This window comes from Oryx dammah, unplaced genomic scaffold, assembly GCF_014754425.2.
Source record: "Oryx dammah isolate SB20612 unplaced genomic scaffold, SCBI_Odam_1.1 HiC_scaffold_28, whole genome shotgun sequence".
Lineage (NCBI taxonomy): Eukaryota > Metazoa > Chordata > Mammalia > Artiodactyla > Bovidae > Oryx > Oryx dammah.
This window is the reverse complement of record NW_024070212.1, coordinates 58,208,049-58,227,848: the sequence shown is the minus strand read 5'-3', so window position 1 is coordinate 58,227,848 and position 19,800 is coordinate 58,208,049. Positions and strand designations below refer to the sequence as shown.

Here is a 19,800-nt window from a genome sequence, read left to right as displayed (position 1 = left end):
TTACCTAAAGTATATAAAAAGCATACAGTAAGGATGATTTTATGAATGGTTTTAGTCATTTTTAACTTTCATAGTCTGATTTTCTCTTGATTTCTTATTCATTCTTCACCAGCACTAGAGCACACATAAAGAGTATTGATGAATGTTAGTTTTCATATACAGACAGCTACTTCTTAAGATAAATTACTATCAATAAAGTGGTCACTGAAAAAAGTTCTGTTAAATTCATGAAATTTGTAAACTATTAAGATAAAAATTTACTGCACAATTGCCCTCTCCACCTTCTCTTGTCATTCTCTTTTTTATATTATCCCATTGATAGATCTTAAGAAGATATCTGTAAGTATATGCAATTCTTAATAAAGAAGAGAAATTTTAAAATAATTACATAAATACAGTCTGTTTGACAAGATAATTGTAGGAAAGTACTTGGAAGCTATCAGTCTATTATTTATTAATTGGTTACTTATAAGATAATTAATAACTAGTATAGGCAAAATTTATCCATTTTTAGAAAAGATCATGAAATGGGTCAGAGCACAGTTACTATGTTCAGGTCATATCTGAAAATGATGTTCTAGGCTCTAACTGGAAAGTTAATTTCCATACTGATTAGCTGTACTCCTAATTCAATTATGTGGGGAAAATACCACTTACAACCAATGTCTATAAAGCTAATGGGACTCATTTTTCTCTCTGATTGACTCTCTGTATATTCCTTACCAAGAAAACCCAACAGGTTCCAACTTTTCACAAAGACTTCCCTGAAGAATCAAAGTGAAGAATTTAGTAAAGAAAAAAAGAATACCAGAGAGTGTCTAAAACTTGGGTCTCTGAGCTTGTCATCAAACAACCCATTCATTAAATCATACAGGTATCACAAAGTAGGCTCTACCATCAATGAGTTATTTTCTAAAATTGCAAATTTCAGCAATTTGATGCTTCAGACCCACAGGATAGTAAACTATCATTATGAGAATATTTTTAGAATTTCAAAAAAAAAAAAACTGGCCTATAAAATACACAGACAAACAGCATTGTTGGAATCAAATTTCTTGTTTGGATGTATTTAGTCTCTAAGGAAGATATAATAGAAAGTTAACATATTGGTAAGAATTTGATCAAATCCAAGTGACAAACTTCAAAATTTGAAGGAACTGCTAAATTTCTAAAAAATTTGAATCTGTTGCCAACATCTATAAATCAGGAGACTTATGGTACCTACTGACAAAGCAGGAGAATGAGGTACACTGGGCCCAGAACGCCACAAGGCACCAATAAGCTGGTGCTGAGTAGGGTCTATCCCCCTTAGACCTTGGATGCTCTTCAAATTACCACTGTTCTAAGCATCCCTATTTTCTTCTATCCAGATTACTTCACTCCTTTTTACTTGTCTGACACCTAAGGACCTTTGGGTTTACATTCTGTGACACAGAAAAGATTTAGACAGAAACAACCAACAAAACATCCAGGAAAGGAAGAACTATAATGATGCTGATTTTTTTCTCTGATTTTCTCAAGAGAATTGAGTTCAACCAACAGTGAATTTCCATGTCCATTTTCCATGATATCTTTATATAAATATATGTCATTTGTCCCAGAAGGAAAGCAACATCGAATTATATAGCCCTCATCACATTAAGTATTTTCAGTAAACATACTCCTCTAACTATGAGTATAACTTTAATATTTCTGTTAAGATTAATAAAAGGGTCTGTTTCATCAAGGTTATCTTCTCATATGTGTTTCCTTCCTTCTCTTAACCATAACCATTTGGAACTGCATCCCCTGCCAAGGCCTTAGTTATGAATTTCACCCCATACATATACTGTAACTGCCTGCTTTTCTACCTGAGAAAGAATTTCAAGTTCAACGTATCTAAAGTAAAATCCATCATAGCCTAGTGGACTTTTAAAAACTTGATTCAGGTGTTAATTCCTCCAGGAAGTCCTCTTCCTATCTCCATCTACACTATACTCCATCTATACCCTCTATACTATACAGGCTACTATATGTGATCTTAATCTATATCCCCACAAATCCAATGTATGCCTATATTGTTGTACTTGATAAACTGCATTTCATTAACAATTTATGTGCAGGTTTTTCCTACCAAACTCTTGAGGCTTGGAGTTGTATCTTGTATATCTTCAAATTAACAGCCAGAGACAGGCTTACAGTACAGCTTCAGCAAATGTTTACTGAATAAATGAACAAATAAATATATAGAGAGAACTCTTTCCTCTCATCTGCAAAACTAAGCTCTACATCTTCTTCTCAAAATAAATTTCTTTCTATTCTGTTTCAAACAATGCCATACCCATTTGGCTCATAATTATTCCTTAGAACTACAGAGGAATCTCTGAATACTTTCCCACCTCCCCATTCTGAACACTCAGTTCATCTCTAAGGTCCACCTCACTGTCACCTCTTTCAATTCAGACCATCCTTTTCACTTAAGCTACTCTCAAGTGTCCTCCTCTATCTACTCTCGGTCTTCACTCTAACCCGTCTAGCACTCATTCTCAGATTTATCTTTTAAAGTCATAGCCTTTGGCATTATTACTCTCTTCCCTTAAAAGCTGAATGAATCCGTAATGTCTACCAAGTTAAGCCTTGCTTTTCAAACCTAAAACTTAATCTTCACATATATTATCGTAAGTCCTCATGAATCTCCCACAAATACAATATGTGCCAATCTGGACCTCTTTTAACTATTCTCATACCTCCATGCCTTGACTTATGCTTTGAAAAGTGAACGTGAAAATTGCTCAGTCGTGCCAACTCTTTGGGACCCCATGGACTGTAGGTTGCCAGGCTCCTCTGTCCATGGAATTCTCCAGGCCATAATACAGGAGTGGGTAGCCATTCCCTTCTCCAGGACATCATCCCAACCCAGGGATCAAACCCAGGGTCTTCCTCATTGCAGGCGGAATCTTTATCATCTGAGCCATCAGGCAAGACCAAGAATACTGAAGTAGGTAGTTCTCCAGCAGATCTTCCCAACCCAGGAATAAAGCCGGGGTTTCCTACATTGCAGGGAGATTCTTTACCAGCTGAGCTACCAGGGAAGCCCGATTTATGCTTGGGCCTCCACTTAAAATTTCCATTCCAATCATGAGCAGTAAAAGTACTACTTATCTATTAGTACTACTTATCTACTTGTGACCATCTTCACTTTCTTCATTAAAATACACTATATCTGCCCAATCTAATGTAATCGGTTCTTTATTTTAAATGGTTGTTGATTCTTTCAAGTAATATGAGGAAAGACAATTAAAATTATGAAGTGGTGCAATCTTACTGAAATATCACTCCAAAACTTAGCCACATCATGCTGATTTGCTTGTAGGAATTCTGTAAACCATTTGATGGAACGTTTGCTGCCTTTGTTTTCAGTTTCATCCCTTTCAAAACGTTCATTATGCTTGTTCACAGAGTAGTTTGTCAGATGCATGTATAACTGGGTCTGTAACAAGTAAGAACCAAAGTTGTTATCACCTATGAAACTCTAGAACCATGAGGTTTCACAGAAAAGAAAGTATCCAAGGAGAAAAGACAATTTTAAAGTTTAAAATATACAGATTGATAATTTCATGATTATATAATTTTCAAATAAAATGCAATGGCACATTTTTCTAAAAAGGATTATGAACATAGTCATCTACAAAGTTACTCTGTATGTTATTGAAAATATATCTACCATAGAAGTATGAAAATAATAATGAAATGTAGGCTAATTAAATGAAAATGCAACACTATATATTGCTAAGCAAGAAAATGCTCTAACTCTGAAGTTTGCTTTTCTTAGCTGGTTTCTTTTCATGTTTTTCAAAATTTTCATCCTAATTTGTTTTGGGAAAAGAATTTTCTGAGACAGCATTCTAGGTCTTTTCAAACAAAACTTTTAAAGTTCAAGTAAGTAGCAGAAACTGAGAAGCTGTATACCGACTCTTTTGTGACCCCATGGACTGCAGCCTACCAGGCTCCTCCGTCTTACCTTTTCCTATCTGTTCCCTTCCTCTTTCCTCTCAAAACCTATCTGCCTTCCATTTATATAATCCAGTCTTACCCATACCAACTATTTTAATTATAATCTATGACCTGACAAGCCCCAAATTATGCCTGTAGCTCAGCTCTCTCATCTGAACATCAGACCTAAAGTGTATACCCAAATGCCAATAGTATAGATCCACTTCGAAGTTACACGGGCATCTCAAACCAGATACATCAGCTTTTTGCAAAGCCTTTAAAAGCTGTTGTACCCCCTATCACAGTGAATGTCACCCATTCACCCAACTCTCTGTGCTAAAACTCTTGAGTATCCTTAATTTCTCTTTTCATTCCCTCATTCAACAAATCAACCTGTCAGCATATCAATGCTATCTGTGTTGCCATAGACATATCTGAAACCTATGTTCTTATTCTTTACTTCAGATTATGTCATCTTTCTTCTCACACATGGTTAGAGTAGACTACAGTTTCTTATCTCCCTTACTCTAGTCTCTCCCGTCCATTTATAGCACCAGCTCACATTCCCCACGCTGTAGACCAGGTGACCTTTTTAGGACAAAAATCTCATTCCTTCTTTCCCTTGTTTAATATCTTTCAATGCTTCCTTTATTATAAGGCTAAATTCTATAATCCTAGCCATGGTCTACCAAGATCTGGCCTCTAGGACTCTCCATCCTGATATATGAATATCCATCCTTTCTTAGTCTGTGCATGCATGTTAAGCTGCTTCAGTCGTGTCTGACTCCATGCAACCCTATGAATCATAGCCCACCAGGCTCCTCTGTCCATGGGATTCTTTAGGCAAGAATACTGGAGTGGGTTGCCATGCCCTCCTCCAGGGGATCTTCCTGACTCAGGGATCAAACCCACATCTCTTAAGTCTTCTCCATTGGCAGCCAGGTTCTTTACCACTAGTACCACCTGGGAAGCCCTTCTTAGTCTGGGCTTCAGCTATGCTGAACAAATCTGCTCTCTGCAGACACAACATGCTCCCTTCTCATCTCTGGGCCACTCTTCTGCCTGGAGTTATAACCCATCCCCCTCCATCTCTGGCCTAGCTAGCCCCTCACTATTCAAACTATTCACTATTTACTTTATGAACTCCCTCTCTAACCTTCATCTCCAATTGAGTTAGATGCCCCTGCTGTACACTGCCATAGTACCCTCAGTTTCTTAAACCACTACACTCATCACTGGGCATTATCATTGCTTATCTTATTTTCTGCCTCCCCACTAGATTGTTGCTTTGTAAGATCAAGTTTTTTTCCAAAACCAGCACAATGTCTAGAATGCAGTAGAGTCCAAACGTTACTTGGAAACTGGATATATCTATACCTTATGACCTTTAAAGAGATGATGCTTTCTTTCATCTTCCTTTCCTGTAAAAATTTTGGCAGTTCCCTTATTCTTCCTTGGCTGGGTCTAAAACATTTTTAGATAATTGAACATAGTAACCTTTATGATCAGTCATTATTTAATTTTGGAAAATGACCACTCGGTATAGTTAATTATGTGCATAATATTGGAGAAGAGCAATAACTAGACTTTTGACAAAAATGGGAAACAATCCTTAATTAGGTGTAATTTTTACTATAATTAGTAGATCCAAAAAAAGAGGTGGAGGTTAACTGAACTTTTAAGTGTGGAGAATAAGCGACAGTTTATCTCTCATAAACTATAAATTACAGTTATGACTTTTATCATAAATTATGATAATAAATTATAGTTAGAACTTCATAAACTATACAGGCATGACTTTCATCTATATGTTATGGCTGCACAAAGGTAATCTTAATGGAAAAATACAAAAATCTCCACTAAATAGAATTAAAAATGTACCCCAAAACTGCCAATGTATTTCTGTACTTCATAATTAGTTAATATGAATTTAAAACCCTCTCTTTTCTTCCAATAAAAATTAATAACTATACTTTCTGATAAAATTTTCTTTCTCTGTTTCATGTACTTTCTCCCACATTCTAAAACATACCTTTCATACAAAACCTGCTCAAATACCACCTTTGCCATGAGAAATTGAACAAAATCTATTTCTACACTCAATTCCATTACACTTTATCTGCACTTCTCAATGGCATATTATTTTAATTTATATTTCCATATCTGTCACTTCTATCCAGGACCACTATATACACATACATACTTCAAAATCCAGCCTTATGCTCACAGCACTCAGACTGGGTGCCTTTTTCTAATCAGCCTTCCTAGAACAGCAGATACGTATTTTTTTCTAATTTTCACAAAGCTGTCTATAAATTAGAGGCAGTCTTGTTTATGTATATAATTCTTCTAGACTATAAAATTCTGACAGGAAGAATTCTGTTCATTGAATGTTTATACACAATGGGTATTTTAAAAAGTAGACCCTGAACAAATGAATAAAACCATAGTGTCTAGTACCACTTACCAAGTTGGACTCATTAGGTGGAATGTACTTCTCTGTTCCCATTCGCACAAGTCCATCATGGTAGAGAAATATTTTTAGTGGATCACATGATGTTACCAGGATATAAATTCTTAAATCAAACTTGTAACCTTCCATTAGGAAAGGCTTTTCAATATATTCTTGAACAATCAAATGATCCTGAGATGGAAGCTTGTCACCATTTCTTATCAAAGAAATCCTAAATTTAAAGAAAAGATTAAAAGGATAATTTTAGAGTCAAGATGTTTACAAAATTGCAGACAATACTCTAGAGGAAAGTGACTCCATCACATACACACCAAAAAATAGCATAAAGATACTGTCAGAAGCCATTTTTTAGAATCCTGGATACAAACCAAAAGCTTGTAATAACCAGGGAACTTGTAATAATTAAAAAAAAAAAAAAGTTGAATCTCTCTAAAAGAACTTCTTAGCATTTTAATTTACTCTGGTACCACTCCATCTCCCAGCTCAGCAGTGGCCTTGAGCAGCAGCCCCTGTTCCTACTATAGGCACTGGTTCTAGGGGGAGCAGAACAGACCTATTCTTATGGTTTTGTTTGTCCATGTGTTTAAATCAGTTTGGGGGTTCCCTGGAGGATCTCAAAGGATTTGCTTTATCTTGTCTAATTGAGAACTCTCCCAGTGCTGAGGCAGCTATTTGGGGGAGGGGAATGGGAGACAAATGCTGATAAACATTTAGAGACAGATGTATTAGTCTCTGCTGCCTAAGGCAACAAATATTTGGGGAACATAACAGACTAACTGCAAAGATTGGGATAAAAGACTGGAGAATGAGAGTGTTTGGGGAAGAAGGGCTTTGAAAAGCTCTGAACTATTCTAAGATTCTAGAAGCCCATATGCCTGCCCAGGGTTAAATGCATGCTCACGAAAAGACTTGAGAAGGCCCTAAGCTCCTACTTCTAGCTAACCATCCAGCTCTGTACAAGCAGGAAGTGAAGGCTAAGGCAGAGTTGCAAATGCCTAGCTAAGCACTGACGGCATGCTACAACATGCATACACACACACACACACACACACACACACACACAACCCATCTGCAAGGATTGGGGGAATTTTTTTGTTCCCTCAATTTTGTTTGGGGGAATTTTTGTGTTTATAGAAATCTCTGTTCAAAAACTAACAGATTGGACAATTACAGCTGACCACTTGCCTAACAGAACAGGAACTTTAGAGGCCACACACAATAAAGAATACAGACTTCACAAAATTGTTTCAGAAAGGTCATTAAACAAATAAACAACATCTAGAACAAACAGTAACAAAAATCCCTGTAGAGGAGAATCTAATTATCAAAGTTGCCATGTTACAACGTTCACAATGTCCAGTTTTCAACAAAATATCATCAGTCGTGCAAAAAAAAAAGTTATGGCCCATACAAAGAAAAATTCTCTATTATTAGAAACTATACCTGAAGAAATCAAGATATTTTGTTTACTAGACAATAAATTATTTAAAATCAACTATTTTAAATTTGCTCAAAGAGCTAAAGGAATTCATGTACAAAAAACAGAAGGAAATCATAGGAATAATATCTCACCAAATGCAGAATATCAGTAGAGATATAAATTATATTTTAAAGGTGGTGGGAAATGTGGGTGGGAGCCAAACAGAAATTCTGAGGTTGAAAAGTACATTAATTGAAACAAAAATTCATTGGAAGGGTTAAACATAAGATTTGGGAAGGCAGAAAAGAATCAGCAAACTTGAAAATAAACCATTTGAGATTAGTCTGAGAAATAAGAAAGTAAAAATAAAAGAAAAATGAACTGACTTGAGAGTCCTACAAAACAATATCAATAATATCACCATGCTCATAATGGTAGTCTCAAAAGGAGAAAAAATACTCTGGAGAATTAATAATGGCTGAAAATCTCCCAATCTGAGGAAAAAAATATTATCATACACATCCAAGAGGCGTAATAAGCAACAATTAGGAATCTATTTTATTATTTTTTCATATTAGAACTCAACCACGAGCAAATAGTCACATTTATTCTTTCTCCCAATTCTTTAAAAATTTTATGTATTCCAGATGAAAAACACCTACCCATGACCCATTGCACCATTAGCTGGTTTTACTATAAAAGTCTTCTGCTTTCTTTTTTTCTTTAATTCTTTCATATAGTTTTGAAATTGTGTATATTCAGCAGGGAAGATCCATGTTCGAGGAACAAAGGCATAATCCAGAGGCCGGGACTTGATCATTCTGTAAATGAGAGATAATATGAAAAGTACTTTCTATTCCACCTTGTCTAAACTTCCTTTCTCTTTACTACTGACATTTACTACAATGATTTAAATTCTCTCCATTTCTTCACTTATTGATCCATTCATTGACTCATTTTCTAAAATGCCTATTAATCACCTACTACTTGTTAAGCACTATTCTAGATACTAGGAATACAGTAGTGAAAAAAACAGACAAGAATTTCTGCCCTAGGTACTAATTTACATATTAATAGATCAAATGTTTGAGTATATGCTATATATTGGGCACTGAGGATTAACATAGTCTTGGTTCTAAGGTATTTACATACAAGCCATTGATTAAACCCAATGTGATAGTTGCAAAAAAGGTATATAAGGCAAGGTAAAATGTGGAAGGAATCATTAACTCTGGCTCTGGGATGAGGGTGGTCAGTATGGTTCACAGCCTTGTATCATGAATACTGCCTCTTAAAAGATGATTTGGAGTTCACTGGGTCATACACAGGGAGGAATTTTTAAATTGCCTTTTACCCCAGTACTTTTTGAGTGTTACTACTTCTGTGAGAAAACCAGTGAAACCTCAGAGTCAGCAGAGGTTTTGTTTATATGAACTACTATCTACCTACACACGTGTTTTCATTGCTATAATGTTTGTCCTGACATTTTTGTATTTGCTATAAATCAGGCTGCCTATACGATACATAACTTAGGGATATTGATACAATACTAGATATAAAATGTTTGCTGTTGATTAATCCAAATGCTATTTATTCCATACACACTGATTCTCAATGACAATTTTTAAATCAGTAGAAATATTTTAAATTATGTCTATTAAAGAAAAATCTGATTGTTTCAAAAAGTCTTCTTTATAAATGTATGCAAGTCTTTTATAGATGAGCAAATATTATTCCCAAATGAGATTAGTCAAAATTAAAATGGGACCCTAGTATACAATATGCACAGAAGTAGGGCCATTTTGTAAGACTAGAGTGTGGAATATATAAGCCACTGGACTCCATGACTAGAAGGTCATATAGTTATACTTCAAGTGCTCTTTCAAGAGAACCCTGTAAAAAAATTGTTTATACTATAAGAAGAAAAATAATCACCAACTCCATCTATCAAATCCAAAATAAACCAACCAGCTAAACAACCTCACTACAAAACAGGCTAACATTGATTGGTCTGAAACACACAAACACACACAAATCTAATGGAAGCACAATAACAGTCTTAATGTACCACTGTTGCTTCCAACACCCTTACATGTGTTCATATTTTTATAAATAAATTTGTAACAATAATATAAAATTAGATTAAGTTAAATCTTTAATAGAACAATATATTTAAAACTAACCATGAAATGTTTGTGAATAATACCATTTCTTCATATATACATTTGAAAAAAATCCAAGCATACATATATTCAAGAAAAATACTTTATTTAATTTAGGTGATCTAGCACAAATCATTTAATGTAAAAATATGTAGCTTCAAAAAAGACACGCAGTCTCACTTAGGAATTTGGGATGCTGGAATAATTTCTGCTCAGAGTTCTGTCATAGATTTACTAAATGATATTGAACATTTTTTTAACTCTATTTTTAATATTACTTGGTCATCACTTTTTACCTAAGAGATGATCTTTTTTTCCTTAAGGAGATTTGCAAGGATTCTACAGAGTGAAAAACTGCCTAATTGCAACAGCCTACTAATGGGTCTACATTTAACCCTCTTGCCTCTCCTGGGCCATACAGACTTCTGTTGTCTACAAAGCAGCCAGAATGATCTTGGAAAAATGCAAATTTGGTCATATTATCAACTTCATCTCCTCCTCCTCTTCTGTGGCATTTAGGATAAAGATCATCATCCTGAAAAATCACTCTTGAACCAATCTCCCCCACTGCTCCCCATCAACCTCTCTGTGTTCCAGCTACATTGGCCTTATTTCAGAATCTTGACTATCCATGTTTTCTCCCAGACCTAGGCCCATACTATTCTTCTTGCCCAGAAGGCTATTACATACCATCTGCACCAATAAACTCCTACTCATCATTCATATTTCAGCTTCCATATCACTTCCTCAGGGAAACTCTCCAAAGCTTCCCTAAGTTAGCAGCCCTTCACTATGCACTAATTTAGGACTACATATCTTTACTTCATAGCACTTATCACAACTGCAGTGCAAGGCTGTAAAAGCCATAACTCTGCTTTTGATCACCTCATGTGCTCAGAGCCCAGCACAATGCCTGGCATTCAATAGACATTTAAGAAATATGTGTTAAATGGAAATAAATGACTTAAAAGAAACACGTGTCCAACTTAGAGGTTAATTCCCATTCCACTAAAGTCCATCCTTCTTGTAATTCCTACATTAACAAATCACACCCTCCACATAACATCCTAATCCAGAAACCTAAGAATCTTGGAGACTTCTCTCCCCCTTTTCTCTCTTCCCCTTTCTCACATCAGAGCAGTTTTCAAGTCCCAGAAATTCCATGGTCTTCATATCTTTCAGATTTATCTTCTCTTCCCCATTCGTCCTATCTCTCTTTTGGATCAATAGATGTTCATTATTTCTGAACTAGATAATGAAAAGCATCTCTGCCAGGGCTTTCACTCTCTGGTCCTACCATCATTGAATCCATTATCCCATGGTACCACCGAAACTATCTAAAACAGATTATTTCTCTGCTTAGGCCCATTAAACACTCCTCATTTCTCTCAGGATAGGCAGAAATGTTTGTTGAGTAAAGAGGTTAAAGAATCAATGATTAAACAAAATACAATAATACAGTGTACACAGCTTAGTCTTTACAGTTATTTCCAGCATCATCTGAGGTTGAGCCTCCCAATATCCTATTTAACTAGAAAAATTGCTTGAGGTTCTCCCAAACATATGTGATTTAAATCTCCATATACCTTCTCCCACTGCTGTCTTTGCCTACAATTTTCTTATCTTCTTCTCAAAGGGTGAACTCCTTTACTCCTTTCAATATCCATCTCATAATTTAATTTCTCCAGAAACCCTTCCCTGCTGTCTCATAAAGAATCTCTCCCACCATCTTCATCACACAGTCTCTACCTCAAATGAGACAGGACCAAACTGTTTATGTATCAGTGCTCCTCTCTTACTACAATGTGAGTTCTAGGCAGAAACGAGGCTTTAATTAACTTGTTTACTTCAAAGCTAGCAGTCTCAAGGGTATACAACAGACATGCCAAAAATACTGTTGTGTGAATGGATTATAAGCTTTCACATGGATGAATACTAATATTTCTTGAATTACATGCATCTTGCTAACCTTTATCTGTGAAAGAATCCTCTTTTAATATTTTTTCTCAATTTATCAACTTTCTGAAAATAAAAAATCTAACAGAAATATAAACTGCACAAAAATTCTGCAATATATTCACTATAAGACTTTACCTGTTAAAAGTTTTTCCCATGAACGCATATTATTACTCTAAATAATGGTCTCCAAAATAAATATCTGTGCATGTAGCCCTGAGTAGGCACATCGATATGTGTTCTATGTGTGTGCAGACAGGCACCTACTACAGTGCTTGGCACATATCAGATGCTCAGTAACCAGTATTCTGAACACACCGACACGAGGGATAAAATGTGACAAATTAGTTTGTGCAAGGTTTAACTGAAAATAAGTAAGCATATATTGAATGTTAAGTACAGAAAACTTCTTACATTTAAACAAAAAATTTATTTTGCTGGAGAGATAGCAAGTTGTAGTGAAAAGAACCCTGAAATTTTAAGACCAAGATCCTACTCCAGCTCTGCTCTTAACTTTGACTTTACACAAGGTATTCATGTCTCTGACCCTCAATTACCTCCTCTGCAAAGTCAAAGAACAGAACCAGTAAAATTTTAAGACTCTTCCAGCTCTGAAATTCTCTCTCTTCCATTGAAATTTCATTTCAAATCAATGTTAATTTGTTAAAGAGAGCACTATGTAATTTTTAATAGGTCTTCTCTATTACAAGAAAATGAAGATTACTTGGTCATATTTCTCGCTAGGAAATCCTTCCTACAGATCTCCCCCATTCCTGGAAAATGGTTGATCCTCTGCAAAATAAAAAGCAAACATTAATATTCTCATTGACCTAATGAACATATTCATTTATACTATGATACAGTTACAGGCATCCTTTGAGTTTAGTGTTTTTTAATAAGAGACTAAAGACTAAAAAAACTGGTGAAAATGAACTTGCTGTCTACAGTCAATTTTGTACAAGTCACTACAAAAACAGGTAAAGAACTATACAAAATCTCAATTGCCTAAAACTCCATGTATTTGGCTTTTGTTTTTTAATATACTTGTATTACATTCTAATAATGAAATAATGAAGCCAAACTACACATAGCTGACATTAAAAGGGGTAGCTGTATTCAGATCCCTTTATGCAATCTATTTCACGTTGTTCATCTGTATGCATAATGCAAAGCACAAGCCTAGGAAGAGCTTTCCTCTATCAATTCTTCCTTAAAGATGGAAAGAGGTTAAAGTTAAATCTGAAAGGATGCAGTCTTCAGGCAACAGGCTACTCAGGTAAATTGTGTTTTGTGTATAGTTGCTAAGCTGTGTCTGACTCTTTTCGGGACCCCATGGACTGTAGCCCATCAGGCTCTTCTGTCCATGGGATTTCTCAGGCAAGAATACTGGAGTGGGCTGACATTTCCTTCTCCAGAAGATCTTCACAACCCAGGGATCAAACCTGTGTATCTTGCATTGGCAGGAGGATTCTTTACTGTTGAGCCACCGGGGAAGCCTATTCAAGCAAGAATACTGGAGTGGGTTGCGAATTCCTCTTCCAGGGAACCTTGCCAACATAGGGATTCAACCCACATCTCCTGTGTCTCCTGCACTGCAGGCAGATTCTTTATCCACTGAGCCATGGGGGCCATCAGGGAGAAATAAATTAATATGTCAACATATTAAGAACCCTACCTAAAGAAAACTATAACGGAATTCATAGAATTTTCCTACTGACCAATAATTGGTCATGATTAATTTCCTACCTGGTAATTTTGCAGCTCTGCAATCTTCTCTTGCTGAACAGCAGAATCACACCATATAAGATTGCTTGTTTCATCCTCATCTGGTGTTTTCATAAATCCCATTTCATCTATTACTAAACGAACTGCAAGTAAACAGTTAAGTTAAACCAAAATTAAAATGCTTCTGAAACACAGTCATTACGAAAATCTTATATATGTATATTATGTATATATATCAATTTTAGCTCACAGTATTTTATCTGTAAAATTTCCTTTATTTATAGGATAACCTTAATTTAGGTACAACGAATTATCTAAAGCTGGATTATACTCAACAGCAACAGAGAACTGCTTTTAGTTGGCACCCAAAATCCTTAGTTTCAATTTTCTGAGATATAACAGGTACACAATACTGTTAAAGAGCTTAGTGATTATTCATAGCTCAGTGAAAACACACACAGCCGACACAACACCTCGACTCAGGAAAATGTACTTTTACGGCTTTTTCATGACCTTGGGCTAGGTACAAAAAGAAAGGATAAAAATAGCTCCTGATCATCAGACCCATCCTATACTTTCCACCTCCCTAATTCAAATTATTTTTAGCAGTAAAAACCAAGTCAGTTACACTGACACAGGATACAAAATAATAAAGCAAAATTATAGTAGAGATCTAGAAACTCCGGCCTTCCCATCAGCTCCTGACCCTCTAATCCTAAGCACAAAAAATATGTTCAGAGAAAATCTTACTTTATAGATTCCACAATATTGGATATAACAATTAACATATTGATATCTTTCTTCCAATGAATTTCAAGTTTAGAATAAAGATCAGAAAATACTTAGGATAAATTTTGTGTTCCAATACAATTGGGAGTCTTAATATAATGGTATAACTAGATAGGAGTGTTTCAATGCCTACTTTCCTTTCATTGCCCATAGATAGGAAGATATGGAGAAGGAAATGGCAACCCACTCCAGTGTTCTTGCCTGGAGAATCCCAGGGATGGGGGAGCCTGGTGGGCTGTCGTCTATGGGGTCACACAGAGTCAGACACAACTGAAGTGACTTAGCAGTAGCAACAGCAGGAAGATATAGTAAAAAGGGGTTAATTGTCTAAGTGTACCTGGCTCAAGTATAAAACTAATGACCAGACACCAGTTGGTCTCAAATCCAAGGGACTCTTTTGATTTCTTTTTGATCGTGGAGACAGAACAGGCTTTTTACACAATAATGCCTGGAACACAGGCATAATAATAGAAGAGGACAGTGACTGGAGACAAATGAGGTTAGGGAGAGGACTGTTGGGGTGAAGCTACTTTTTTCCATGAGCGCAGCTTGATAAAACTTGGGGTTGTTCTGAAGGCCTGGGTGACAACATACAGTACAAATTTGGGGAAAGGGCTGTTCCTCTCTCTGCCCCAGACTACCAAGCCGCATTGGCGTCCTGAGGCCCAGGAGCTTGTGTGTCATCTAGAGCTTGTGGGGAAGGGGAGGACCGTAGTGACACAGCCTGGGAGAGTTCTGTTAACTGGTTCACAAGCAGAAAACAATGTCAAGGTCAGAACCATAGCTCAGAAGCAGACGTGGTCCCAAGTAGATGCAAGTCATTGTCTTAGTCCTCTCAGAAATCACTAGGAAGACCCTGATGAGAGAAACTACACTGGTGGTAGTTACGGACAGAGGGAGTATACTGAGCTACTAAACTGTGGATATTAATGTATACATGAGCTGGTGAGGATGGAAACATTCAGGATACATAACAATGATGGAAATAATCCATTCTTTCTCTAAATTCACAAAATCAAATTTGTAAGGTCATCTTATATAAATCTCTCCTACTATGAAATTCAAAGCTTGAAGAGCTAAAAGAGTTGAACTTCAAAAAAATATATGACGTCGGGCATTAAACTGTCACTTTTTTCCAGCTAAGCTGTCTACTCATATTTTTGTCTGAAATGAAATTTAGAAATCAATTGGCATACTTTTAAGTATACCATCCTCCCTTGCATAGAAAAGAAATTCCTTTAACACATCAGTTTCAAATACAAGGTTGTTAGCAGCCAAAGTCTAAATGCATGCTTTTAAATGTTGACCTTTTAGGAAAGTAAAACAAAGTGAAAGTTGCTCAGTTATGTCTCACTCTTTGCAACCCCATCGACTACAGAGTCCATGGAATTCTCCAGGCCAGAATACTGGAGTTGGTAGCCTTTCCCTTTCCATGGGATCTTCTCAACCCAGGGATTGAACTCAGATCTCCCACATTGCAGGCGGATTCTTTACCAGCTGAGTCTTTTAGGAGTTCTCTTTAAAAAGGAAGTGAAATAATTGCCTCAATATATAATTTCTACCAAACCAAATTCCCTTATTGGTAAAAGAGAGATAACCACACCAACCATTTTTCTCACATTTCCCTTTGCATAATTAAGTACTCCCTTCTACAATCTGTCTTGTCCCCATTTAATAAAAATTGCCAAATATACGTTCCTCACAAATTTGGCCTACTTATTTTTTTTTTTTGCCTTGACCCATAGAGTTTTCAGAAGCTGCTCAGGAGTTTTTAAAATAGGAATCCATGTAACAACTCTCTGAATTTTAGATACAGAGGATACTTTAATGTTACTCAATTTAAATTTGATTCATATTTTATTTAGGCAGTATGATATAGTAAAAAGAACACTAAATTTGGAAGCAAATTAATTCAGGTTCAAGTTCTACCTTTGTCATCATACAACCTTGAGGAAGTCTCTCTTACTGAGCTTTCACTTATTCAACTGTGCCTAAGGGGTGTTTTAAAAAGTAATAAACTTTCATCATATATTAATTACAGGATTACTGTGACAGTGTAGTTCACCATTCCGCAATGTGTCTCCATGAGAAATTATAGGAGAAATTTTTCTCAAGACTTAGCAATAGGAAAATTGCATTTCCCTTGAATAACCAGTATGGTTTTATCTTTTGGGCACTGTGTATTCTATAGATGATTATTTGCAATTATTAGCTTTGCTTGCTAGGCAGCTCAGGGTCAAATCCATACACATCTCTAACTATAGAGGATTTCATGGAATGCAGATTATATTCTGATCAACCACAAGCTTCATCCAATTTTATTATTTTTATTTTTCCTTATTTATTTTCTCATGGCTATTAGGCACTTCAAATTCACTATTAGAGCAAGTAAAGTCAGAGAAAGTGGCAACAAGGGAGTAACACAGCCTTTTTCACAGGGTTATTTGGAAGATTAAATGAGGTAATTCAGGTGAAAATATTTGGTCCAGGGTTATAAAAGCATTAATAGTAAAACTGCTGCTGCTGCTAAGTCGCTTCAGTCGTGTCCGACTCTGTGCGACCCCATGGATCGCAGCCCACCAGGCTCCCCCATCCCTGGGATTCTCCAGGCAAGAATACTGGAGTGGGTTGCCATTTCCTTCTCCAATGCATGAAAGTTAAAAGTGAAAGCGAAGTGGCTCAGTTGTGTCTGACTCTGCGACCCCATGGACTGCAACCTACCAGGCTCCTCCGCCCATGGGATTTTCCAGGCAAGAGTACTGGAGTGGGGTGCCATTGCCTTCTCCAAATAGCAAAACTAGTAGTGGTTAAAGTATTCTACATGAAGAAACAGGCAACATCAGGGAGAAAACACAAGTGTCCTGACTATGGCTTAATCATCTTTCATTACATAATCCAACCTGTCAAAGGAGCAGTAGTTAAATTACAAGAAGTAATCTGTTGCACATCACTAGGTTAAATAAGGGAAAGCAAGGTAGCATTATCTCCTGGACACATGGCCAATTGTCTCTTTCCCTCCCCTATACTTGGCTCTGTTTTCTCCCAGAAGTCTCTGGTCCAAGTCTCCAAGTCTGACCGAGCAGAGATTTTGCTAAACACAACTGAGCAGGCTCAGCACAGAGGTCTGGAATCAGTATGAAGAAGGTTAATGCAACTTCAGCCCTTGGGAGTGACAGGGAGCTACACCTAAAAACACTCTCCTCTAGATCAAGTTCCTTATAAATCCCACCACAATCTTAAAAGCAAACAAGATGATAAGTTAACACCACCCATCTATCACTTTGACAATGGTTACTCTTGTTTTTTCAAGCTAGAAAACACCCTGCAAATAACTCACACTTCACTCTCCCACATTAACTTGATTTGAAGTTTCTCCTGTGAGGAAGAGAGTATTAGGGGACTCCAATTCCTATGAAATATTCCACTGATTGCTGATGAACTTTGGTGAAATACTGCAAGCGGAAATGTGACTCTCAAAGATTAACACGGGTAAGAATAATTAATATCCTTGAGATTCATGTGGTTTTCCTCAACTCTTTTAATGTGAAATTATTTGCTTTAAAAAGGAAGATTATTTGAGTACTTGTAGTAATGATGAGTTTCTCAGTGCAATGCTGGGCAAGAATATCTTAATTTAAAGCAATTAATTCTTACCTATTCTCTGCAGTGCAAATACTGCTTACATGTAAAAAATAAACTATATAAATAAAAAGAAACAGTATCATCCAAATTATTTTTAAAGCATAGAGAGAAATATGTTCTTACACTATTTTTAAGTCAGCTTCTCATTGTTTAACATGAATCTCAAATTCTGCAGTTTTCAGTGTACATATAATAGTTTTAATCTGTTTTTGAAATTATTTACAAAATAATGAATGTTAAAGTTAAAAATAATTTTAGTCCCAAGTGAAAAATTCATTAAACCCATAACTGTCCTAACTAATCACGTCTGTATTTCAAAATTAAAGCTAGAACCACTGTGTTTTACTGTTCATATTACTTTATACTTGACTTAAAAACTAAGCACTAAAATCATATATATTTAATCCAATCTCATCAACAGGTAGAGCTTTTTAGCTTCATTGATGTTGTATTTGGTTATTGACATGTTAAATATCTCATAAAAAAGAAAATTCTATAGAAGGCAAAAATCCATTCATAGAAGAAAAATCTCTAAATTTTTACATTGTTTTTAACATCAAATAGCTTTCTCAACAATTATGAAAATCTCACTATTCTGAAGAGACCTACCAATTTCAAACTTTGTCCCAGCAACATTTGCTGTAATGGTTCCCTTCTTTTTCTTCTTTCTGACTTTCCTTTTCATTGTGCTTTGATAAGGCAATTCTGTATTCAGATCCAGGGGAGTGGGTCCCTGAATAACTTTAAAAGAAATGTAAACCAACCAAATATAATTGAAATAATAAGAACTCCACACCAAAGAATACAAATGCCCCTGCCCCCCCGCCCACCACAACAAGATAAAAGTATAAATTCTTATTCTTTAAGGGTCCCCAATTGATTTTTAATTCTTGGAAAGATTACCAGTGATTATATATAAAATGTAGATCTATATAGTAGGTCCACATGATTAAATCAAGCTGCTTACCTCTTTCCTGAGGCAGAGATGGCATTCTTGTCTGTGCCAATCAACGAGCAGAGTGTGTTGCTGTACAAGCTCTTAGGAAACCTGGAAGACCCACATTAGTCTAAGTAGGATACGGCTCCAAATCACTGCAAGTTCCTATCATATTATCTTGGTGGGATCCTCAGATTTCAGGATACTGAAATTATGAGATAAGAAGGTACCTGCAGGAATTTTAAAACACAGGCATGTACAAAACAACTCTTATGATATTTTTTCTTCAATATATGTCAATACTCTTCTTTTTAAAAGTCAAGTAAAGATAAAAGTTAATGTAGTCAATAAACAAATATAGTTAATTTATTAAACCTTAGGCAAAATGCCAAGCAACAGTCCTCTGTTTTTAGAACAACAGTCTAAAAGAAACATACTTACATACAGTAAACAACATGATTTACACAAACAAGAAAAACAATAACACTATTCACTACCATTTATTGAACACTTTCTATTTCAGGCCATTTATACCACTTAATCTTTGAACAAAACTATAAGGTAGAAGCTTTTATCTCTAACAGGTAAATACATTGAGCTCAGAAGGACAAATCTTTACAAGAAAGTAAGTGACAAAGTGGAGATTAAAATAGTATCTCTCTGATATCAGAACCCCATACAACCTACAACTTAATGCCTGGAAACCTAGCTGCAGCTACACTTT

The 19,800-nt window shown here is 35.8% G+C and overlaps 1 protein-coding gene across 3 annotated transcripts in view; it reads right to left on the bottom strand.

Annotated features, from left to right (window-relative positions):
• The window catches only part of TTLL7 (tubulin tyrosine ligase like 7), a 159,408-nt gene that overhangs the window by 82,168 nt on the left and 57,440 nt on the right, over window positions 1–19,800 (bottom strand). For all 3 annotated transcript variants that reach the window (XM_040232450.1, XM_040232452.1, XM_040232451.1), the window contains exons 2-8: window positions 19,107–19,306; window positions 18,749–18,880; window positions 13,730–13,851; window positions 12,708–12,775; window positions 8,528–8,686; window positions 6,440–6,656; window positions 3,305–3,469 (exon numbers count right to left, since the gene is read on the bottom strand). In XM_040232450.1, coding sequence (XP_040088384.1) covers window positions 3,305–3,469; window positions 6,440–6,656; window positions 8,528–8,686; window positions 12,708–12,775; window positions 13,730–13,851; window positions 18,749–18,880; window positions 19,107–19,131 — 888 coding nt within the window. In that variant the 5' untranslated portion in view covers window positions 19,132–19,306. The remainder of the gene's footprint in view (window positions 1–3,304; window positions 3,470–6,439; window positions 6,657–8,527; window positions 8,687–12,707; window positions 12,776–13,729; window positions 13,852–18,748; window positions 18,881–19,106; window positions 19,307–19,800) is intronic.